The sequence below is a fragment of the Pagrus major genome, chromosome 5, assembly GCF_040436345.1.
Source record: "Pagrus major chromosome 5, Pma_NU_1.0".
Taxonomy (NCBI): Eukaryota; Metazoa; Chordata; class Actinopteri; order Spariformes; family Sparidae; genus Pagrus; species Pagrus major.
Window position 1 is genome coordinate 8,192,760 of NC_133219.1, and position 23,110 is coordinate 8,215,869.

The window sequence follows — 23,110 nt, forward strand, 5'->3', positions numbered from 1 at the left end:
AGGTTCATGAGGAATAAATATTTACACTGATGAACAATTGTAATTACAAGTAATGACCGGGTGTAAAAACATCAATCCTCAGTTCTATAGTGGTTGATTCATTTTGCAATTACAAATTTCTGTACATAAGTCAGCTAGTCTTTGTCTTATCAAGGAGACTTTTTACAGGAGGCAGTCACAAAAAATGGCCTTTTACCCTGTGCACATAATGTGTCCTTTACCTCATCTTAATTAGTTATTTTTTAAATTCTATGTAGCATTTATTAATAGTGTTAACCATTGTCAGCCATTACACATTGCATTTTTAGTCTTTAATATCTACAGTGTTAACACTGTTAACAGTTAACAGTGTATTGCAAGGCACATATCTTTACATCTCTATTTCCATTGGTACTTTTAGTTATTTTTATATTTTAAAACGTTTTATATTTCTTTTATTCTTTAAATCTTCTTTATATTTACAGTGTTATATTTTCTGTTCTACAATTTCCCCCACAGGGCTTAATAAAGTATTTCTGACTCTGATTCTGACATTGAAAACGTTTCATTGCTGCATGTAGTTGTAAAGAACAATACTGCATGTTAGGGGTGTTGCAGTATGTCAGTATTGATGATACTGTGATATAAAAATAATTAAGCACTGATATCTTGTTAATTATACACATATTATATCGTGTGAGAAAACCAGCACAGATGTTCGGCCTTGTGGATCTTCTGTTCATCAGTTCATCTGGTTGCCTTTTCACTATTCATTAAGTGTAATTGCAGACTCCAAAGAATACTAAAAGACAACACCCAACTACAGAAGTCATCCTCTGCACTGCACCATGAATAGTTTATTTTTGGGACTTTATTATTATTTATTCATTAGTTTGCATAGTTTTTTGCAATATTCTGACCTCTGATGGGACTTATTTGCACGTTACCACTCTGACTACTACCTTACTCTTAAATAACTTCCTCATATTTATATATATATATTTTATATTGTTCATCTTTTTCTCTTTAAATATTGCTTTTTATATTGTTTCTTTTTAACAACAAGTATTACACTTACAATAAAGTATCTTGAATCTTGGCACAGATGACTGGGCAAAAATTTGTGAAAAAGCAGGCAAAGACTTGGGATTAAAAGCAACTTAAAATTGCATCACATCCCTTTAATGTTGGCCTCTCATCTCTTCATTTCTTATAACAATAAAGAGATTCTTTGTAGATGTCAGATCTGTGCCCAAGCCCAAAAGGGTGCTGATTTAATCGCTTTACCATCAGGATAGCTCTTGGCAGGCAAAGTGAAGGATTCTCAGTCTCATACTGTATATAATATAAAATCCATTCAAAATGTAAATGGTCACTGCTGCACTAATCAGCTGCACAGAAGCCAATAATGTTGATATGTTGATTTTTTATTAACTATTATGACTGAAATGCATTAAGGTCTTTGGAGCTCTATTCATTCTCTGTATTTATATCTCAGCCACTGTATACAGTACAAACTTTATTGAAATTCCAAAACGCTCTGTATTGCACACTGATCAACTGTACATAAGCCTGTTATGATGACAGTTTTATGAGTTAGTATGTGTGTTTTATAATGCATTAAAGCCTGAATACATGTCGCGTGCTTTAAAACCAATACTGTACATTATGGGAGCTGATTTTTCATAGGACTCTATGATGCCATCCATTTACAAACACTGACAGAAGAATTATCCAGTCATCCAATCATTATCGATATACAGAAATCACATGCATCTTCTTCAGGAAATGCTCCTCTAGTTTCTCTGGAGGTTCTACACACACTGTACAATGTTTATTGTGTCATAATGTGAAATGATTGCACAGTGTATTCTGGATAAAAGTCAGACAACACTCTTAAATGAGGCCCCTGGAAATACTTTCAACTGAGGTGGTTTCTGCCACTGACGCCTCGGCTATTAAACGAGAGCAAACACATTACGCACACTGCCACAACGCTATATGATAACAATGATATAATATGCATTAATATCAATGTATAAACAAATTATACAATGTCAAGAGGTGTACATGGGGCAGATCACAGCTTAAATTAATTTTCACATCTACATATTTAAATACCTAAACATATCATTTAAAAAAAAAAAAAACAGTCTAAGATAAATCACCAATGTGCAGTGGTGAAAGATACAAATTTGGCACTTTGCCATTGCTGCTATGTTATGTTATAGAAGAAGATATGTAGGCAAAAAGAAATAAAAATAGCATATGGCCTGGTAAATTGCCATCCAGCCTAGGCTCCACTATCATCAAACAACCCCATGGTAAAAAGTGTGCAGCTACATACTAGTTAAAGTTTTAAGCTTTCCAACCATCAAAAAACAAAAGCTTTTAAAATAAAACCTTCGGGAGTCAACATGATACAACTTCTATTCTCAAAAAAAAAGTGTGGAATTTAAAAACAAATCCCACTGTGCAGCATCATTTGTTTGCCCCCGATAACTGCAACTTGAATGTTTAGCTAAAAAATTAAGGCGATCAAAGTCCTTTCTGTTCCCAGAGCCAATTCCATTTGTTTGTATTGCAGATATGGTGCATATTTTTGGTTCATACACTCTTCCTACTGGAGAGATACAGCTTGGGAAGCCAGATTACTCATGAGATAAAATCAAAACAAAGTAGAGAAACTTCAACCCTGAAGCTACTGGAAATCAAATCCTAGTCATGTGTTTTTAAGTTGAACAGGATGAGTAATATTTTTCCAGCTCTAACAGGGTTTGCTATCTACTGGATTCAAGTTGGTGACAGCTGCTGGGTACAATGCTGCCCCTGTGTCAAAATGTGATGGAGTGCAACCACATTACGTCATGTGTATATCTCTATAACTACATCTACAATGTGACAGATTTTAATGCGGACTGGAAGATAAATGTGGGCGTACAATAGATGTAGAGAGACAGCTTGACTACAGGAGGATGGTTGAAAGACTTGGAGACAGGAGAACATCCAGGCACTGCTTCATCTTCTATTCAGTAAGAGCTGGTGGAGGCTGTGGCAATTCTCTTCCCGATGTACACCCTGGAAAACAAATCCAAAAAAATATATGAAATCAAACCAGTTAAATGTACAATGTGTAACTTATGCAGCTCGGGGTCCCTCTATCAACAGAAAACAATAAGACATTTGCCTACCCTCTGCAATGCAGTGCAATGCAAATGTCTGGTGCAAAGCCAGACCTTCTGGAGGAATAAACACCCGGAGTCACATCAGATTCTGCTCTGATTCTGAGCAGTCTACTGACAGGAGGAGAGCTCAAAGATTACTCTTTGACTTCTAGATTTAAAAAATGGATTCATCTTCACTCCCATTTATCAACCTGACTGCAGCAGCGATCATCGCAGTTGACCTCCATTGTCGGGTGTTTAGATGCTGTAATGTTGACTACTGACTGTAGCTGGAAGGGAAATGTACTTTACTTAATGAGGATGTTACAGGGAGGAGAAGGGAAAACAAAGAGAGAGAACCAGAGTCTCTGGTGAGAGCTGAATCTTTCACTGAGAGTTGAGCTGAATTTAACGTTGCTCGCCAACATTATCTGAGTAATGTAGCTGTTTGGAGTTGATCAACGCTATGTGAATAACGTGAATTAACATTAATGATCCTAAGGTCAAACTCACCACTGCTGATGAAAACCACAAATGTTCACAGACGAGGTAATTTTTAAAATTTTTTACTTGTATTAAGCTTAGTCTCTTCCACCGACTTTTCTATCCTGGAGGTAGTGACGGGCAACCAAATGTTAACTTGCTAACTTTCAGGGTTTTAACATTGTTGAATATTTAGGTAAGTACAAATCGCAAAAAAAATTATAACAAAGGTCTAGATGTTTAAGATATTTTAATTCAGAATTCCTATATATTATATCTTTATAGGAAATGGAATAATGTGTATAAACAGTGGGGAAAATTAAATCTAATGATGTAAATATGAAAAAAGCCATCAATCCAAAGTAATTGATCAATTAAACTAAAAGGTTCACATTTTCATTAACATCCAGGCAAGCTCTCTAACCCAACAAACTGTTACAACTTGCAGGCGACAGTAGCTGCTCCTGCAGTTCTATTCCTAAACCTTCAGAGCGTAGAGGACAAATTTTACTATTCAGGTGACTTTTGTTGTAAAGTGTGTCATAGAGCTGCCGAAATAAATCATTTTCATCACTTAATCTGCTTTATAAATGAGGCCCACGTCTCAACAGACAATTGCAGTCATCTTGAACACCAAAATAGCAGTAGACTGATAAATCGTCAATGACGCAGCCCAAACTGACTCTCTTACGGCCCATGGCGAGTCACTAAAATGCCAGACTGGCACAGGCAAGTGGAAAACATCAGTGCAGATCAGGAAAGTGTAACCTTTTCCAATGCAAAGCAAAGCCGTGCATTATGTCCCTGCTTGAATTCAGACTTACCCGAGGCCGAGAGCGAGGATGTGTGAGATGAGTAAGGAAGGGATGAAGACTTTGAGGAATTCAGCAGAGAAGATGCCACCTTTCTTCATGACTCCACTCTTTCTCATACTGAGAGACACCGAACGCCGGGGGTGCCTGAAGTGGAACTCCCTGAGAGGAATAAACAATCAGCCAAATCAAGCTAAATTATTTCAGAAAACTATACAAGACTTGGGCTGCACAATATTGGAAACACTGACATTTTCTGCGATATATATATTGTGATATGAAAAAAATACAGTTTTTTTCACCAGATAACTTGATTAACTCTACTTGGAAATCATTTGTTTTGTGTAATAAATTGATCAGGAATGAGCAATGGGTGTTAACTGTGCGTGCAGAGCCTGCATGTCACTACAAGCAACAAACTGCCATGTATCCAAGAAACCCAATCAGACAAAATTATGTATTATTAGACAGACTTAAATTATAGCTCATGGAAAATGAGAACTGTGCGAGTTTTACTTTGGCATCAAGCATAAAAAGGTCACGTTTGAATTAATTCACCTTACGCCTACTTGACATTGCACTTTCTGCGATGTAAAAGCACATTGATTAATTGTGCAGCTCTATTCCCGACAATATCTTAAACAGCCATTAGTAAATCATTCTAATGAGCGATACTTACTTTGGTGGAATGTTTTCCGGTCGGCTGGACCAATCAGCGACCCAGTCTACTTCTTTGCTGAGCAGGATGTCCTCATCTCTGTCCTGCTCTGGACCACTGTCCTCTGACTGTAAATGCACAGGTTAAATAATTAGGTTTGAGGGTAATATAGACAGACTTGAAAAGGGTTTGAATATTAGATTTAAATATGTCGTTTTACCTGACTGCCTCTTGAGCTGGGCATCTCCACATCAAAAGTGATCTGACCCTCATCCTGATCTGGACTTGGTGGCCTGTGAGGACTGAGATGAGATATTGGGATGAAAAGCTTGTAACAACAAACACTTCTCTGAGCTTTAAAGAGCACACTACGGCTTTCATCCCAACCTGTGACAGGAGGAGCCACTCGGGCTGGATTCATGCTGTGCATCCAGGAGAATCTTCTCCATGTCTCCATTGTGGATAGAGGAGGATGACGGCACATGCTCCAGTCCTCCGATCAAGGTTTCATCACTCTCGGGCACCACATCCAGGGTCTGCATTGTTTGACTCATGCCATCATTGGCATTTATTTGGTCTGCAGCTGGTGTCATTTGCAGGTTGGTCTGCACACCCTGTGCTCCTGTGTTTCCATTCAGCTCCAGCTCTACCCAAGAGCCTTAGCAACACAAAAGGTCAAGAGGAAGGAAGGAAGGAAGGGAAATTTAGCTTGTTTTGTTAGTGCAAACCAAGTACACAGAAACACACCCGTCTCCTTTCAAACGGAAACAGCTGACCTACATTTCCTGCACTCACACTGTGCATCTAAATGAACTGGGTGTGCACTGCATCCATGATAACGTGCATTTCTTTGTGCCACTGCCCCACTAACAGCTTGCACATTTTTTTCCCAGACAGGCGGGGGTTATGTAATCTCTAGCAGGCAGCGGGCTTTGGTGAGCAGAATGTAAACCTCGTGATAGCACGAAACGCCTTGTTTTCGTGTTTTGGGACTCGCTGAAAATAAATCTAATTTATGCGTTCCCACGACGCAGGTATGCAGGGCCGATTGCACATTTACAGGCGAGTTTGTCATCTATGCTGCTCCCATGAGGCTGCTTGCATAACTGGGAAGTGCAGTGTGAGACAGTTTGCCCAGACATGTCGCTGTTCCAGCTGTGATGCTGTGACATATAAAGCTCACATAACGATGCTCTGCTCGAGCTAATGTTTTAGTCCTCGAAGAACTTCAAGCCTGAACACACATTTTGCCTCTTTATTGTCTTAAACGTGTTTTATTAGCTTTTAGTCCGCAGACACTTAGCTAACATCCCACCATTGTCTTCCTTTGGAATATATTTACTTAGCAAGACTTTAGCCTGTTAGATAAATATGCAACTCGACTACACAAGAAATGAGAGGAATATGTCTCATTATCGGGCAATTTAAAAATACTGGCGAATAAAAGCGACATTTATTTCCTCTTTTGTCCCAACTTGTTTTCATTTTTATCTAGGCCCCGCCCAGCGCCGACTCCAATACGTGATTGGTCGACATTCTATCAATCAAACATTTATCGCTACGCAATTGGCTATCTTGCGACGACGTCAAACAACGTCACCCTCCACCCCTCCCAGGAGAAGAGGAAATACCGTACCAGATGTAACTTTTACGATCAAATCTTCGTTAAGCTAATATTTTCATAAGAACAGCACTTATTAAGAGAAGCTAAAGTAGCGTTTGTAAGGTGGAGCACGGAGAGAGTGACGGCCGGACGTACCGTGCAGCCCGGGCTCCTCGTTATTGTTCCGTTGAGCAGCAGCGGTGGACATGTTGACTACCCAGTTAGAACGTTCATCAACATGACACGCAGACAAACCGCGATGTGCGCAGGCGCTAAATCTGTCCCGAGTCCAGCAGAGCACAGACGAGAGACTGGGGGGGCAGTTTTCTCATTTCATTTTCATAAAGTTACGGACTGTGATGCTGACTTACAACAATATCTAGTTATCAAAATGAAACAGGACTATAATGAAAATATAATGTAATATATAAAAAATACATGTTAATATATGGAAGGAATCCACATATATTTTACATAACATGCCAATATATTGCCATTTTGCTTCAAGAGTTTATTTTAAAAAATGAATATACGCTTTGATAATAAATTGGTCACTTATTTAAAAATCTGTTTCTTAGAATATATTTTGCTCATACGACTAGATAAATACATTGTACATTACATGGTATATTTATAAATACAGAGAAAGATAAGAATGTTATCTATCCAATGATACATTAAATATATATATATACATATATATTTAATATACATTAAATATATATTTAAAAACATGAAGACTACACTAAACATAAGCCTGTGTCAACTCTTCATGTCAGTGTTATATACAGTATATTTACAAGGTGATAATAGTCATAACTAGTGTTATATGTATCAACACATAGATACTAAATATCTGAAGCCTTTTCAATACTCATTTTCTGCGGTATTGATACACAGGTACCAGCAGCACTTTCTCACTCTCCTTCTCTAATCACTCTGAAGAGAAAAAAACAAATGTCTCTTTTAACAAGTGTGATATTTAATGTTTACTAAAGTCTTTGTTGTTCTCTGCTCGTAGCTAAGAATAGTTCCATCCTGTCCTGTTATAGCCTTGTTATATTTATCTTTAAATACAAATCTAAACATTTATGCTCTCAACACTGTGTCAATTTTCCCTACAGTAACAAAAATGACATCTTATATTAATATTTTTCAAAGTATTGTATTGAGGTTAAAAAGTACAGTATTGTGACAACACTCGTCGTAAGTGTTTAAATGACCCACAAATACTGAAAAAAACCTTTAATTAATAAATGAAACAGCACATTTGCACTATCATTAGGTTCTGACTAGTTGATGTGCTAAGCAGTTGGCATCAGTGCAGGGTTTGAGGACTGATAGTATTAAGGGCTGGTCTCTATCACTCACGCTTCACAGAAGTGCTGAACTGGCTGGAATTAACAATTAATGTGGAGAGGCAGTTTTATCCATTAGTACTGTTTCCTGTTGATTTGTAGAGGATGGGTGTACAGTAAATGTCTCCCCTCCTCCAGTTCCATTAAAGGTCTCGTTGGTTGATTATGAATTGTATGGGTTTTTTTTCTTTTTTGCAGGAAGATAAATGTATTTTCATATTATCGTGTACAGTCTATAGATAATGGGTTATGTGCATGTGATTTCAGAGAGGGAAGAAAGCACTCAAGTAAAATTCTGAACAATCATTTTACAGACAGTAGTTTTTGTGTGGTTGTGCTGACAAACCAACAAACAGGTGATAACATAACCTCCTTGGTGCAGGTAAACAATACCTTGCCAAAGCTTCAATTTATGTGATCGTTTCAATTTTCCAGCACATCATCTTCCATACACAAGCCATAAAGCAGTTAAGTCATTTTACTCAGAATAAATTAGGTTTGAAATTCTTTATTACTTTTCATCTAAATTGAACTTTATTCCATTTGACAAAGATAAACTTAGCTGTACAATGAACCATTTGTAGTTTCATTTCCCCAAAACAGATCACCAAAAACTCTCCTACAATCTTTATTCAAGAGCCCCTTGAAAAAAAAAATAAACAAAAACATACAAATTAATGAACTTCACAAAAATAAAAAGTGCATTTCTGTTTTAACTCCTGTGATACATTAGACATATACAATGCTGCTTTAAGTGGAAAAACCTCATAGCTCCAATTTAGACAGTTTTCCTTGAAATTTCATGACAAAAAACAATTACAGCAACTTCAGTTTCTAAATGTGTGATCTACCTGTCAATAAGGCAGTTTTTGATAAAGTCCTGAAAAGCTGCTTTTATTTTTTTTTATTTTTTAAAGATACAAGGTTTTGATCACAGAGCAGCGGTAGATTCCCCTGAGCAGTCTCCAGAAAGTTCAAGAAACATACTTGATTATCTTTTTTCTTATTAATGCGATAAAAAAGGCATTAGGGCTCCGGTGTGAATATGTTGGTAGTTTAACCTTGAACAACAGCTATGAAGAAAATATGAGGGGAAAGTGAAAAAGATTATTGGTTAGTTGTTCATCTTTTATGAATGTTAGCGAATGCTCTGCCATTTTGTGTTTGCAAGGATGGGATTTCTTTTAAAAAGCTGATGTTATGACAATATGTCCACTTCTGATCTAATATGTGCAGATTTTTCCATTTTTAAAAACATTTCTCGCATCTTTCAACAGACTGTCTTTGATTATCAGTGGCGAACTGACTGGATCATCCTTGACCGCAGAACGGGACAAAGGTGGCACATTATACAGGTTATACATAAAAAAAAAAGAAAAAAAAACATGAGGCAAAAACCTTGAATGACCCTCACACACCCAATTGCAATGACAATAAAGAAAAGTTGTTTTCCCAAAGGCTGCAAAATTAAACAAAGAAAATATAGAGATCAGGAAAAGTGTCTCATTACTTGTGGACATTACCCAAAGCCCTGAGGGAGTGAAACTCAACAGTAGCTTCATACCACTGTATGGAGTCTGGTGGGATTTTGGTGGCATCCTAGTGACTGGAAATCAGTCCTCTTATGTAAGAGTGACACATTAACTTACATAATTATGATCCAGTGGACAAATAAGCTTCACGCCCTAATTCAATGGCTTAATCTGTCATCAAAATGTGATCTTAATGAAGTGGAAAACTGTGCTATAATCAACCCGATGGCTCCAGGAGAAAATTGGCAGCATGTGACTGAAGCATAGTGAAGAAGAGAGTTCATTTACCATGTTCAATACAGTCATCAACAACCGCTTCCATACAGCAATCATCTGCAAAGTAAGTGCTTCACAAATTCTCCTTTTTAAATAAACAAGTCCATAATCTCCTGGATCACAGGAGAGAGAAGACATTTCATACAATAATTCAAAATCAGTAACTCGGCCTAGTCAACCAACTTGACTAGCTTTAGAGAGCTTGATTTACCAGTTTTAACATTTCACGTTGATTAAAATGTCTTTCCCATTTAGACCCACGAGGGCCTATTCTTTCACAGCGAGCGAAACGATTCATAAGACAGAACCATGGCACAAAAACAGAAGATCCAAATGAACTCAGACTCTGAAGCTTCCAAATAAGTACATAAACATCAGTTACAGTCAGCCAAATTAAAAAAATAAACTGTTATAGTGCTTACTGACACCTGAAAATACTTTTCTTTGGACACCCCATGCGAGAATAAACACTTCCTTGATGTCACAAAAAGTCTTTAAAAGAAATACCTGCCAGAATGTAATGTCCCAAAGCCATGACAAGGTTCCCGCTCATCAGGCAACCTTCCATCTACAATCAGTCCGAGATAGACAGCTAAAGAAACTACAGTGATCAGACTGTAATCCTATTGCCTTAATTTATACAAAAATAAATCAGCTATAGTGATTCTTTTATCAGGTACAGTACAAAACATCATAAAAAAAAAAAAACTACAAACAGAAACTAGATCCAGAGGGTAAAGCGGTCGATCAATCTGCAGCAACACAACATAACCAGCTTTGTGGGGAAGCCGGCAGTGGCTACATCACACCCTTTCACGTATATATAAGCTTTTGTCCTGAGCTTCATATGGTGGTCCATACATGTGCAAGGGTGACCAGTCTGCACCAGCTGTAAATGAATATAACTCTGTATAGGACTGGTTACTTTGGCATGATTAGCCCCCTTTCAACTCCCAAAACCACAATATCTGACGAATGTGTGTGCACACATCACTCTTACTGTTAAAGGACAACACTTATGCTTTTAGCCATTAACTAGAAATAACATTTACATTACTGCTGACCATTTTACCTAAATGCAACCATTTAAATACGCAAGGAAAATCAATTTACAAACTGGAGGTAAGTAATCCATCTCACAGAACAGAGTAGTCAGGTTTTTGTTATGCAGCCAAGACGTGGGATTGTTTAGAAAACGTGATTCCGACACTCTGGGATAACAGTTTTGAGCTTCAACTAGTCAAAAAGCTTTGCGTTGACAAGCCACTTTATCAGAAACTCTAATCCACAAGACAAACATTAAGGTTAAGTTCACCTACAAATAAAAAGTTAAGTCAATGTCTACTCACCCCCATGTGGATGGAAAGTCAGGCAAAGTTTTGTAGCACAGGGTGGGGGGGCTAACACGGGTAACTTTACAACCAGGAAGTTGAACTTTTTAGGCTTCATGGGCAACTGAGCAACTATCATAGGAATAAATGGGGCTCTGGCACAGATGCTGTATCAATATTTATAACATCGATGCTTCGAACAGGCCGCATGCAAATGCTTTTAGCTTGGCGGCTACAGTAAAGATTTTGGCTTAAAAAATTACTAATAACGTCTTTTCAATTAATCTCAGGCTCTTAGAGACTTGGATGAAGTGAATGGAGCCATTTTGTGTGTTTTTTTCCCCCCATTGTTTTTTTTATGTTTTAAAACAAGCCCCCGTTGTTTTGCTGTGAAGCTTCACACAAATTTCCATCGGCATTGGGGTGAGTAGATAATGACTGAGTTTTCATTTTTGGGTGAACTGTTCCTTTAAGTAGCACGGAAACAAGAGAGTTTCTCCTGCTTGCAACTTCGTTATCACCGGACAGTTACTTCCACTTAATCAAAGACAACAAAAAGTTCACTTTGATGGAATACATGTCAAGTCAGTTTGAAGTCAGTTGACTTTCTTACTGTACAGAAATGAATGTAAACCAGTGACTGCCCTGATGGAAGGGTGGGCGATCTGGCCAAAAATTAATATCACAATCTAAACTGCAATCTTTTTTCTCAATGTTGAAATGCCCTGTAGACTACAGCCAGACATGGACAAACTCCTTTTGAATTTGCACCATTAAGACACAATACTGCATTAAATTTAGCTCTTTTTTGGCACAAGTTCCTCATCTGCAATGCTGCTAGCTAAAACTCTTGCTGCATTGTTCACAATACTTCACCCAAGAAGAGCATTGTGAAATGATTCATCCAGTTAACACAGCCATCTAGTGGCTACATCAATCTGTTGTTTTGTTCATGTAGCGTGGATCTGTTATGTGAAGTTTGGAAACAGAAGTAATCGGTTATTGAATACCGCAATCTCTACGTTACACCTGAAAAGTAGATTCCAGACTCCTTCGTCAGATCACCTTGCCCTGCCTTCAAGTGCGAAATTTGATCTAATAAATATTGGTGTGCTATGGACAACGGTTAGCAGTAATGTAAGTTATACACTATTTGTAGAGAATAAGCTAGGACATGATAAAACACTAGAATAGTCCTTTACCAGCATAACTGTACTGTACATCAAGAAAGAAGCGGCAAGTGAACTGGGCAACTTGACAAATACTTGGGGCGAACATGGAGTGTTGACAGCTTGTATTAGCAGTGTTTCAGGCCAGTACCAAAAGGAACTTGGTGACAGAAAGACACAGAAACAGTAGAAAGAATTTCCTATTCAAACTAATAAAAGATTGCAGCTACAAAGACTTAACAATTGGTAGCTGTGACATACAAATTAATCATGTCAAAATGGCACAAAAGAATAATGAAACTAACTACCCAAACGTGTATTAAACACATTTTCCCTTTGGTTTGGGATGTAGTGGAGTTGCAAACAGTAGCTTGGTGAATGAAGTGGTCCTGATGAAGAATACCCATAATACTAGATCCCAAATTCTGGGCTCAGATCTACAAACTGCATGTTTATATTTGTAAAATGTGCTTGTAATGGCCTGCTTAGATGTGTTAATGCCACTGTTGTTGACAGAGTAGGTCTTGTCACATTCAGTACTAAAATCACCCAGGGCAGATCATATCAAGACTTGGGGATTTAGGCAAAGAGACAGACAGTTTGTATATGTGTATCGGAGCAGTGGGGCTCAAGCAGAAACTGGGATCTGAGCGGTTCAACAAATGCTAGTTCAGTTTTTCCTGGAATATGTACAGATTGTTGGTGGTGGCCACAGCAATGATGTTGTCCAGGGGATGCCAGGCAGTGTGGAGGATCTTCTTGTTAAAGTCCAAACTGTCTACACTGATCTCATCCTTTTTGCGCTTCCCACCTGTGCTTACTTTGCGAGGTTTCAGGATCGATCGAGGCTTGCTGTTCTCCCGCGATGCCTCTAAAGTTATGTCCTGCCGATAGCCTCTGTCAAACATCCTGAAGAAGTTGTTGTAGGAACCGGTCATCACAACGCTGCAGAGAGACAAGGTATGATTGAGTGATAGTAAAACACATAATAACGTATAATGAAAAAGGCACAAAGTGTATGATTCTGTCATGAACCATTACAGGAGCATGTGAAAGTATCCCTCTGCCACCCAAACCAAACCATGTGCCGCCTTATGCTCTGCACTGAGCAGATAAAACCAAAGTTATTGATAAGAACGGTGTTGCTGGGTTCAACTGTATCAAATTAGGGTCAGACCAAAAAATTTGCATGCGTCATGCATATTGACGTGTGTGTGTGTGTGTGGGGGGGGGGGGGGGGGGGGGGGGGGGGGGGATTCCGAAGACATTACAAGAAGAAATTACATTTTATTCTGCCAGAGTAACAAAACTTCCCCAGAAGGGATCTTTTAACCCTGCAAATATCAGAGATGCTCACCTGTCGTTCCCGTTCCAACAGCACTCAAACTTGTCGAAGATGCAATCATTCTCATAGAGCGAACACAACTTACTCCTGAGATATTCATGCACCTGTTAAATGAAAGCAATAAACAGATAAGAGTTGAGCAAGGGTGTAAATACCATTTCCTTATTATTTCTGTAAAACACCTCCCTCTTGTGGAGAGACAACAGAATTACATTTCAAACTGCAGAAAAGAAACAACTGTAACACCATTACTTTTGTCTTTGTGTGGCAACAGTTACAGACCTGATACGTCTCTACTGGCCGGGACTCCATGTTGAGATCCCAGATTTTGACAGACAGGTAGTCGCGGGTCATCATGTAGCGTCCGCTGTGGCTGAACTTTACGTCAGAGATGGATGAGATGATTTCAGAAAAGAATGAACGGTTGTTTGGATCCTCTGGCTCTTCAAACACTTTTAAAAAAGAAAAAGGATGCATGTCATTAGTATACCCCGTCCGCCATGAAGTTTTTAGACAGCTGTGGACAATTTAATGTGGCAATATATACACAATGTATATAGTAATCACTGCAGCTTTGCTCCCAGTCCCACAATTCTGGCAAACATACTGACATACACATGTTTCTACAACCCTGCCCTCTCTAAAATGGAAAAATCTATCAGAAAAGTAGCACTTTTGGAGTTCTAGCTCTAAAAACAGGCAAACAGACAGACAAAGAAAACAAAGGCTGAATCTCTCTTTTTTTATTTTTTTTAAACATAAGGTTCCATTAGGCACACCAAAGGATCACCTCAGACACAAGACATAAATGAAACTGTGCTTACATTTGGAGTGCTTGTCACACAGTGCTGATGCCCTCATGTCACACAGGCGGATGGTGCCCTTGCTGCTGCTGTAGACAAAAGTGTTGCATTGGTTGGGGTGGAACTCCGCTGCTGTGATCACCTCTGTCAACTCCTCCATGTTGGCTGGCTTAATGTCAACAATATCTGAAGAAATGAGGTTAAGGTCGAAGGGCTAAATAGACAGTCTGACAATTTAAAAAGATTGCCTCAAATTTTTTTTTTTTTTTTTTTTTTTTTAAAAATCGGTACAAACATATCCCATCATTGTCATTTTCCAAGTGGCCCAAAAGGTTCTGCATGGCTCTGTTGATTTAGAAGTCAATACTATGAAAACGGTATAATGGAATAATTCTCTGGTCAGAAAATTCTTCCTGGTCTGTGATGAAGCATTCAGAATACCATCTACCAGAGGTGCTCTGAACTAGGTACGTGTCAACACCAACATTGCCTTATTTTGTGAATGGATTTATAACAGGGGGCAGCATTTGGTTTGCACATAATTAACTACTCCCTTAGAGAGGGATGACACTCACAGCTTTCTCAATAGACGGTCATATGATCAGCTTAAATCCAAAAAAATGTCCAGTAATGCAACTTCCCAAATTCTGTTGGGCTGTGTGTAGCCAAGTTGAAAATTCATTACTTTGGGGACATCTGGTGGTAGCATCAAATATGACACCGTGGTAGACAAAATGCACACTAATAATTATTTCTTAACTAATGATTAGGCAGCCTTAAAACACACGTCTACTTTAAAATACACAAAAAAAGGAGTCAGGAAAATGGTTTGTGCAGGGACGCGGTGATGCAGAGTCTGATTGATGTTTGTTGAGCAGGTGAACAGGATGCATGTAGGCTTTGAGCTACCTTAAACGCAATGAACTAAACTGACCAGGAAACACCATCCATTTTTCCACATAGTTCACATGCAGAAAGAAGTAAAATCATGTTCAGTTAGAATGGAGCTTAAGTTTCATACTTTTCTACAACAAACAAACATTTCAAAATACCAAGAACAATTACTGCTTGGAAACTAAAATGCCAAATCATAAAAACACATAGGAGATATGTGAAGTCTGCTGAATTCATCATAGTTACTCGCACAAAGACCTATAGAAGATGATGGCTGCATAGAATTTAAAATCAAAGGATACTAAAGCTGCGATCAGTGATCTCCAGATTCCAGAGGTTAATGCGCAGGTCATCTGCAGACAGGTAGGTCTCACAATCACTGTTGACTGAGATGGAGTTGATATGGTAGGTGTGAGCATTCGCAAACACTCGTCTAGGGCTGGCTTCCACCATCAAGTCCATGGGCCTGAATATTGGTACCTGAGGAGAGGAGCAGGGATTGGATCCGTTTATTTTTCAGGGTAAATACAGCAGATAGAGTGGTCACCATACTGTCCTCATTTTTTATGAATTTATGTCCCAAACTGTTCTTGTAGCACTGGTGAAGAGGCAGATGAAACACAATGTATGCTGGTTATTGTATAACTATTCTTTATGTTTTTGATTTTTGAGATTTTGCTGGTAGAGTGAGGGGAACAAAGGTGTCATTAATACTGATGTAAACGGGAACAGTTAACTGCCTTTTAAAAAAAGGAAGAAGGTCGAGTCTGTTAAACTGAGGCTATATTTGGCAACTACTCAATAAATATAGATCAGTGTTTCCTAAAGTGGAGGATGCATGTGACCAGGGAGAAAAATGTGCAGTGAAACCAAACCTGAACAAACCTTTTTCAAAGCAGACACTGACTTGTCAAACACAGGAGTAACTGATTACATGATTAGCTGCACTGCAGTTTCTGTTAATGTTATTAGTTACACCTGTGCTTCTAGTGGCAAGACATTTCAATGTGTCTTAATGTTCCACATTACTAGGACAGAGATAAAGCAATTCATACACACCCGTAGTGTTGTGACAGTATTGAAATCTCTGTATCGCCCATCTTCTTCCTTCAGATTGTAACCCTCTGGTCTCTTGTCACGCTCGCTGATTTTCCACAGCTTTATGGTTTTGTCTGACAAGGAGAAAGAGCAGAGACAAATTCATCTTCAGTAACAGAGGAAACTGTCAATTTAGATTACTAACTACAGTCAATCAGTTTCATTAGAATACAGTGGTTTACTGACCATTTGTAGACAATAGGAACTGTGCTGCGTTCTTCTGAGGCAACCATCGAATCTTGTTGATCTTCTCCTCGATCTCAAGGCTTTTCAGGTAGTCAAACTCAGGCTCGTGGCTCTGGAAGGTGCTGTAAACATTGTACTCTCCTCGACACTGTGGCTGATTCTTACTCTAAACAAAGACAGACCATAGACCAGAAGTTAGTGAAGTATTATTATGACAGAAAAAGACCTATGCTGAAAGCAAGGGTCAACTTTTTAGCTAATTATTAGAAGCCACATAATGTTTTTTCTTAATTTCAAATGGCATTTTGGCATATATTCTGAATTCAGTAAAATGGACAACAAGCTTGACCAAATTAAGAATTTATCAAGTGTGAAAAACAATGCTTGTACTGTTTGTATACATTAATTTAGTAAGACAAATCAGCTAAACTTACCTCTGGCTCTTGCTGAAAGATGACAACACGGCCCCCCTTGTCCCCAGTGGCTAGTAGCTCCCCAGAGTGGTTGAATTCAACAGTAGATATGATGTCAGCTGTCAGTAAAGGAGTGTGATTAGAAAATGATGAAACGTTGCGCTTGTTTGTTTGCTCTTTGTAGCCAGAAGCTTGTTGTGTAACAAAAGGGTGTATTCAATGTGAAAATAGTTTGCATTGGAAAGCTTTTCTGGTTGATGGATTCACTTCCTTGCAACGATGCACCAAATTCTTCGGGCAGTGTTAAAAATATTGTTTGCTCGTGTCTCTTCACTTAGGCGTTTCGCACTACACTTAGCCCAGGCCTACAAAAATTCTTCAAACCCTCTTAGCCCCTGGCTAAGAAAGCATTCACACTGGCACAGACCTGACAAAAAGTGGGCTAACCAACACTTTAGCCTATGGTTTTCTGGCCCTGCTCAGACACAGGGTGAGCCCCAAGCTTGACTGACAATTGACTAAACATGGGGCTAAAAGATGCCAGTGTGAAACTACAGTAAACAGAGTAAGTGAGACTGTAATCATTAAACGCGTGTTCCAACGCACATTTAACCAAAGGCCAGAAAAAGTGCAGCGTGAACCGTATAGCCCTGGGTTAAACAACATGTTTGTGAGTAGTTATCTCAGGGTCAACTCTTAACCCAGAGCTAAGTATAGCATGACCAGCAAGTCCAAGGGTAAGAATGACCCAGGCTAATATGCAGTGTGAAAAGCCCTCCAGGTGAAAAATTTGTCAACCATGGTGAAAACACAACAGAGCAATGGAGTGCATGAAAATATACATTACAATGTGCTAGTGCAAAGGCATTAAAGTCAACTTGAAACTCTTAGGAGGGGAAAAAACCTCAGATGTGCAACTATTCAGCACTTTTCAGAGACAAGCATTCTCATCAAATCCTACAACACAACAATCAATCCCTGTTTACAGGCTGGCACTATTCTGAGCGAGTGCAATCCTTAATATAGACTATGGTGTTGTTCCTCTATTCACACTGCACACAAAGTGCCTGATACGACCTGACTCCATTCAAACGATTACATAAAGCAAAAGAGGGCAAAGAGAAGGAGAGTATTTCTGCAGCGGTTAAATAAACTACTTTACTACTGGTGTTGAGTTGTCAGACTGTATTGACACAAGGAGAGGCTCATATTTATACCTGTTCTCAAGCAACGCTTACTATAAACATCTGTGTTGTCCTATACACACACACACACACACACACACACACACACAAGTATATATAAGTTCATCACGTACTGTCAACATGTGTGTTTCGGGAACTTGTGAATTTACTCATTGGACAATGGGAAAAGGGGCAGTTATAATCCTCCGCTGGTATTTCTGTTCACATGTAGTTAAAAACTTGATGTATAAAAATAACTGACCCACTGGGCTCCATTCCTTTTTCCTCTTCTTTTGCATTCATTCTCACCATGTTTTGTGTTAAAATGATCTCAAGCACTGCAAGGGTTAGTTCACCTAAATCTCAAAAACATTTTGAAGCAATTATGCCAAAAATAGATGAATGTGTCAGCCTTCTGCTATGTTCTTACTTATCCCAAGTTGCATCAGACCATGCAGGCAGTTAAACTGTAGCAGCAAATTGTCTTTTAGAAACAATGTTCCTCTCAGGCAGGATAATCTCAGATATCATTGTCATCAGTGTCTTTGATCTGGTAGAAAATAGTCCAATGAAATCTGACCTGAATGTGGATTATCCTAGGAACAAAAACAGTGTTTCTGAACAGACACTTTGCTTTCAAGGTTATTATTTCATGACATTTTGTAATGCTTTGAGCACTTTCAATTTACTGATTTTGCAGTAGAAGTCTCAAAACATGAGATCATCTGCATGGCTACATGCTGATAGATTTAAGTATGTGAAAGCCGACTTGGATTCTGAAGTGGAAGAAGTTTTTCTTCTGGCTTGTAGCCATTTAGACTCTTTGAAAGTAGGCCATTAAAGCACATTTGAAGTTCAGCCCAAATAAAATGATTGCGCAACCATATAAATTCACTGCTTCAATAACTTCCTTCTTCTTCACGTAAAGCCGTTTTTCCTGGAGAGCTATTACCTGCAACTATTCAATTTAGATATGCATTTCACTCCCAAGCATGCAAACATGGCATTACACACACTACACAAATAGACTCTGAGGATTTGTAAAAGTAGTGACTGCTGCATTTTGCACCAATTATGCTAAAAATAGATGAATGTTGTCCACCGCCCGCTGGGTTTCTGAAACAGGCCTACTGGACTTTCAACACGAATGTGCCACACCACCAACCAGGTTAATACTCTTAAACATCAATCACTCTTTGAACGTTTCATGATTAGCATAGAAACCATAAACACAATGTGGAGCAGTAGCATTAAAGCTAACTTCAAAACATGCATGCACAGGATGCCAAGTAGACAGTGCAGGTTAGCATTGACCTGCATATGGACTTACCTTCAGCGATATCATCATCGATTGCTCCTTTGACTTGGGAAAAGCACCACTGCAAATCACTGGTCCCACCACCGGCCCCTGCATCAGGCAAACACAAGTTTTAACACACACACCTGCAAACACAACTTTACACGCGTTAGCCTGGTGCTAACTTTGCTAAAATCATTAATAAGAGAACACGACTGTACGTGACTTGATACTAATTACATATTTTGAGTGGCGTAGTGTATTTCTAGCCACTGGAAACAGTTTAAGCATGTTTGCAGTGGAAAACGGCCACTTTCACACTGTCGGTGACAGATACTAGCATCTTAGAAGCTAGCTTGCTAGCTAGCCTGCGCTAGTTAACCACAACAGAGGAGCAAACCCATCATCCGCGATAAGCAGGGTAGTAACTGATGGAAATCAAGTAAAATCGGACAATCTGCAGGTCTTCTCTCTATAATTTTACCTGCCATGGTGAGCGACTCAGACAGAGGGTGTCTCTGTAGCGGGCTCGGGCCCTGCCTGGACCGGAGCAGTGCTGACCCGGGTCGGCTGGGTGGTTCTGACCGAGGAGCAGTGGAGTAATAAACCCTGGGAGTGCTGTTAGTAACTCCGAAGACCGTACAAGTCCTCTTCCAGTTGATAGAGATTCCACAAAATAGTTTTAAACCAAAGAAAGTGATCTACAATCCCCAGTAGTGAATTTTAGACTTTGCACTCTACTTTGAGATTTCCCTCGCCTCTGCCTCTCCCAGCATTAAACTTTCAAAATGGCGCAGCGCGGGCGGCGTTCAGCTCGAATCAAACAGAGAGCGGTGTGAGGATACATCACGCAGTTTTAACCCGGCTGACTCCAAAGTGGGACCATTTCCCCTGTCTCCTGAGACCACATGGTTAATTTGACTTATAGAGTGTTCGATTTTCAATGAAAAGTAATAATGACTTTTTAGAACACCGGTAATGACTAAACCCCGCCCATGTGGATGGTTTCAGTGAATATAATCGAACTAACCCGCGCAAGCAGGGGTTTTGGCTCCACAGTGAAAGTGAACCAGATTTGATATGAAGTTTAGTTTATAAAATACAATTTACTTTTAACAATTTTTATTTTAGAATTTAAGTCAAATGGAAAATAAAATATTTTAAATATCATTCAAGATATTTAAGTATTTAAACAATTACTGAATGAAGTTTTGTGGTGTTTGGGCCCATAGAACACAAATCCTACAAAATAAAACATCCTGTGGAACCTGCAGCTCAGACCATTAGTTTTGACGGGATCCTCTGCAGTTTCTGGCACCTGTCTGTCATTAGGTTTGGAGGATGGCACTCTGAAAAGGCCATCCTTGGTGCATGGATGTGAAGAGTGACTGAAAAACTAACCGCTCCCATGCAAATTGAAGTTTTGGCTAAAATTAGGACAAACATTCGTGGTGGACCCCAGAGAGTTAAGATCTTCCATTCCTCTCCTTTACATAATAATACTAAACATCAGGGCTGCTGGTAGTCTTCCTCTTGCCCAGGACATCTCCAAAAGCCCCCCAGCAGATTATTTTAAAGATTATTTAAGGCTCTTTCTGGCCCTCAATGACCCACGGCCCAGGACAACTGACCTCATGTTCGTCCCGTCATCAGCCCTGCTAATAATAGTGATACAAAATGCTCAGGTATTACTTATATCATTAACAATAGCTCTGTTCTGTTATTTACTGTACACCTTTGCATTTTCCACTGTAACCTTTCCGAATTCCTTCCTTGTCGATGAAAAAGGCTTTTTGACATTTGTATTCCTCTCCAAGTCCCGATCTCTGTCCATTATGAGTTTTGTTAAAAACAAATGTATCTGTGGGGGCATTTTATGCCAGTTAGTGCCAGCAGATAACAGACAGATAACAGGAAAGAGGGGGAGAGAGTGATGCAACAAAGGTTGCAAACCAGATTCAAACTGGGGACATTGCTTTTTATGGTTGGCCTCTTAACCTCTAAGCCACAGGGGGGCCAACATTTTGGTTATATGACCAATCACCCATTTATTTAGGAATATGCACAACATAATTTGAAATAAAAAAAATAGAACTCTACAAGACAGGGCATCAGGATTAGGTAATAATTCAGGTGTTGCTTTAAGGCCCAAATCATTTCTGATATATGTTGAACTTTGGTGGTGCACAGTAAACCCAGAGCATTCAGGCCCTCTGGGAGCCTGGGGCCCCTGGGGCAGTTGTCTGCTTTGCCACTGGTGATGTATCTTTCACACAAGATCCCATCAGCAGGGATAGTTTTGCTTCACTAATTTGTTCTATAATAGAGAAACAGATCCTGCTGATTTTGTCACTGTTGATATGCTTTTTTTTAAAACAAACATTTGTGACCAAACATTATATGTGCTTCTCAAGGGGAAAAAACAACTCCAAAGCTTTATCATTGAAGAATTCACAATACTGATTTTGAATGCTACATGTTTACACATTTACAGCTTCATTGTAGTCATTTTGCAACTCAGCAGATATCACAGCTTCTAGATTACACATTTAACACGGTCAACAAACACATCCGATGCAAGCTGGCTTGTTTAAAATGGGCTCCTCTGTAAAGTTGCTCTATAATCCTGCAACACCCTGTTGATTATTAAAAAAAATGCACATAAGCTTTGAGCTTTACTGTTGAGTGTGACTCAATTAAGGATGCAAACACAATCACTCCAGCTGTTATCATTGTCGTTGTGTGGAGACATTAATGGTTTAAAGGAACTGCATAGACCACAAATCCCAAAGGTCTGCCTGATCGACATCATTAGTCTGAGAACAAGCTCATTCTCCAACAGTCGCTTCCTCTTCACTTTCCCACCATGAAATAAGTGGTCCATCGGGCAAGCAGCAAAGCGCCAAACAGCACCGTGTAGCTGAAGAGAACAAATTTGAGGATTTCCTTAAATGTCCGGAGGCAGCGGATGAAAAGGGGATCCACATCCACAGGGCCCTGCTGCATCTTCTGCTTGCGACCAGGTTGAGTCAGGTGTCCCATATTCTCACCTCGACCCATTCTGCAAACATATGTGGAAATTCAGAGCAGAATACAAAACAACTTTAAGTAGAACATTCTCTCAGAATTTCAACACTTTATGTATTATTCTAATATTTATTATGCTTTATGTGTTCAAGTTTGTTATTGTATTGTCATTAGAGGTACACATTGATTTATTCCCTGCCTTGTAGAAGCTGGGTAGGCTGAATTGCCACAACACCACTGTTAATAATTTATCTGTAAATTGCACTAAATGGGTTCAGTATTGATCTGCTTTGTTTGTGTACAGTCACAAATAACAGACTGTTGGAACATCTTCCACAATGATCCAAACTGTTGATATTTTCAGGTGAGATGGTGAATACAAAAATCATGATGTTGTTGGAGTAGTCATTCTTTGGGCTGCCAAAGTTGTAACCAAGCTCACATAATGACCATGTTGGAATCAGAATACATATATGCCATCTAAATATATAGTTGTGT

General features: G+C 39.0%; 2 protein-coding genes across 2 annotated transcripts; both read right to left on the reverse strand.

Moving 5' to 3' along the window:
- Positions 1–1,478: 1,478 nt before the first annotated feature.
- bnip3la (BCL2 interacting protein 3 like a) lies at positions 1,479–6,956 on the reverse strand. Its single transcript, XM_073466648.1, has 6 exons — positions 6,856–6,956; positions 5,484–5,754; positions 5,317–5,398; positions 5,118–5,224; positions 4,451–4,600; positions 1,479–3,057 (listed from the first exon to the last, which is right to left on the reverse strand). The coding sequence occupies exons 1-6, from the start codon at positions 6,905–6,907 to the stop codon at positions 3,009–3,011; spliced, it is 711 nt and encodes a 236-aa protein (XP_073322749.1). The 5' UTR covers positions 6,908–6,956; the 3' UTR covers positions 1,479–3,008.
- A 1,593-nt stretch (positions 6,957–8,549) lies between these two features.
- ppp2r2aa (protein phosphatase 2, regulatory subunit B, alpha a) lies at positions 8,550–20,332 on the reverse strand. Its single transcript, XM_073465533.1, has 10 exons — positions 20,070–20,332; positions 19,619–19,696; positions 17,126–17,223; positions 16,692–16,857; positions 16,467–16,579; positions 15,710–15,887; positions 14,535–14,699; positions 13,993–14,162; positions 13,723–13,814; positions 8,550–13,310 (listed from the first exon to the last, which is right to left on the reverse strand). The coding sequence occupies exons 1-10, from the start codon at positions 20,074–20,076 to the stop codon at positions 13,031–13,033; spliced, it is 1,347 nt and encodes a 448-aa protein (XP_073321634.1). The 5' UTR covers positions 20,077–20,332; the 3' UTR covers positions 8,550–13,030.
- Positions 20,333–23,110: the final 2,778 nt, after the last annotated feature.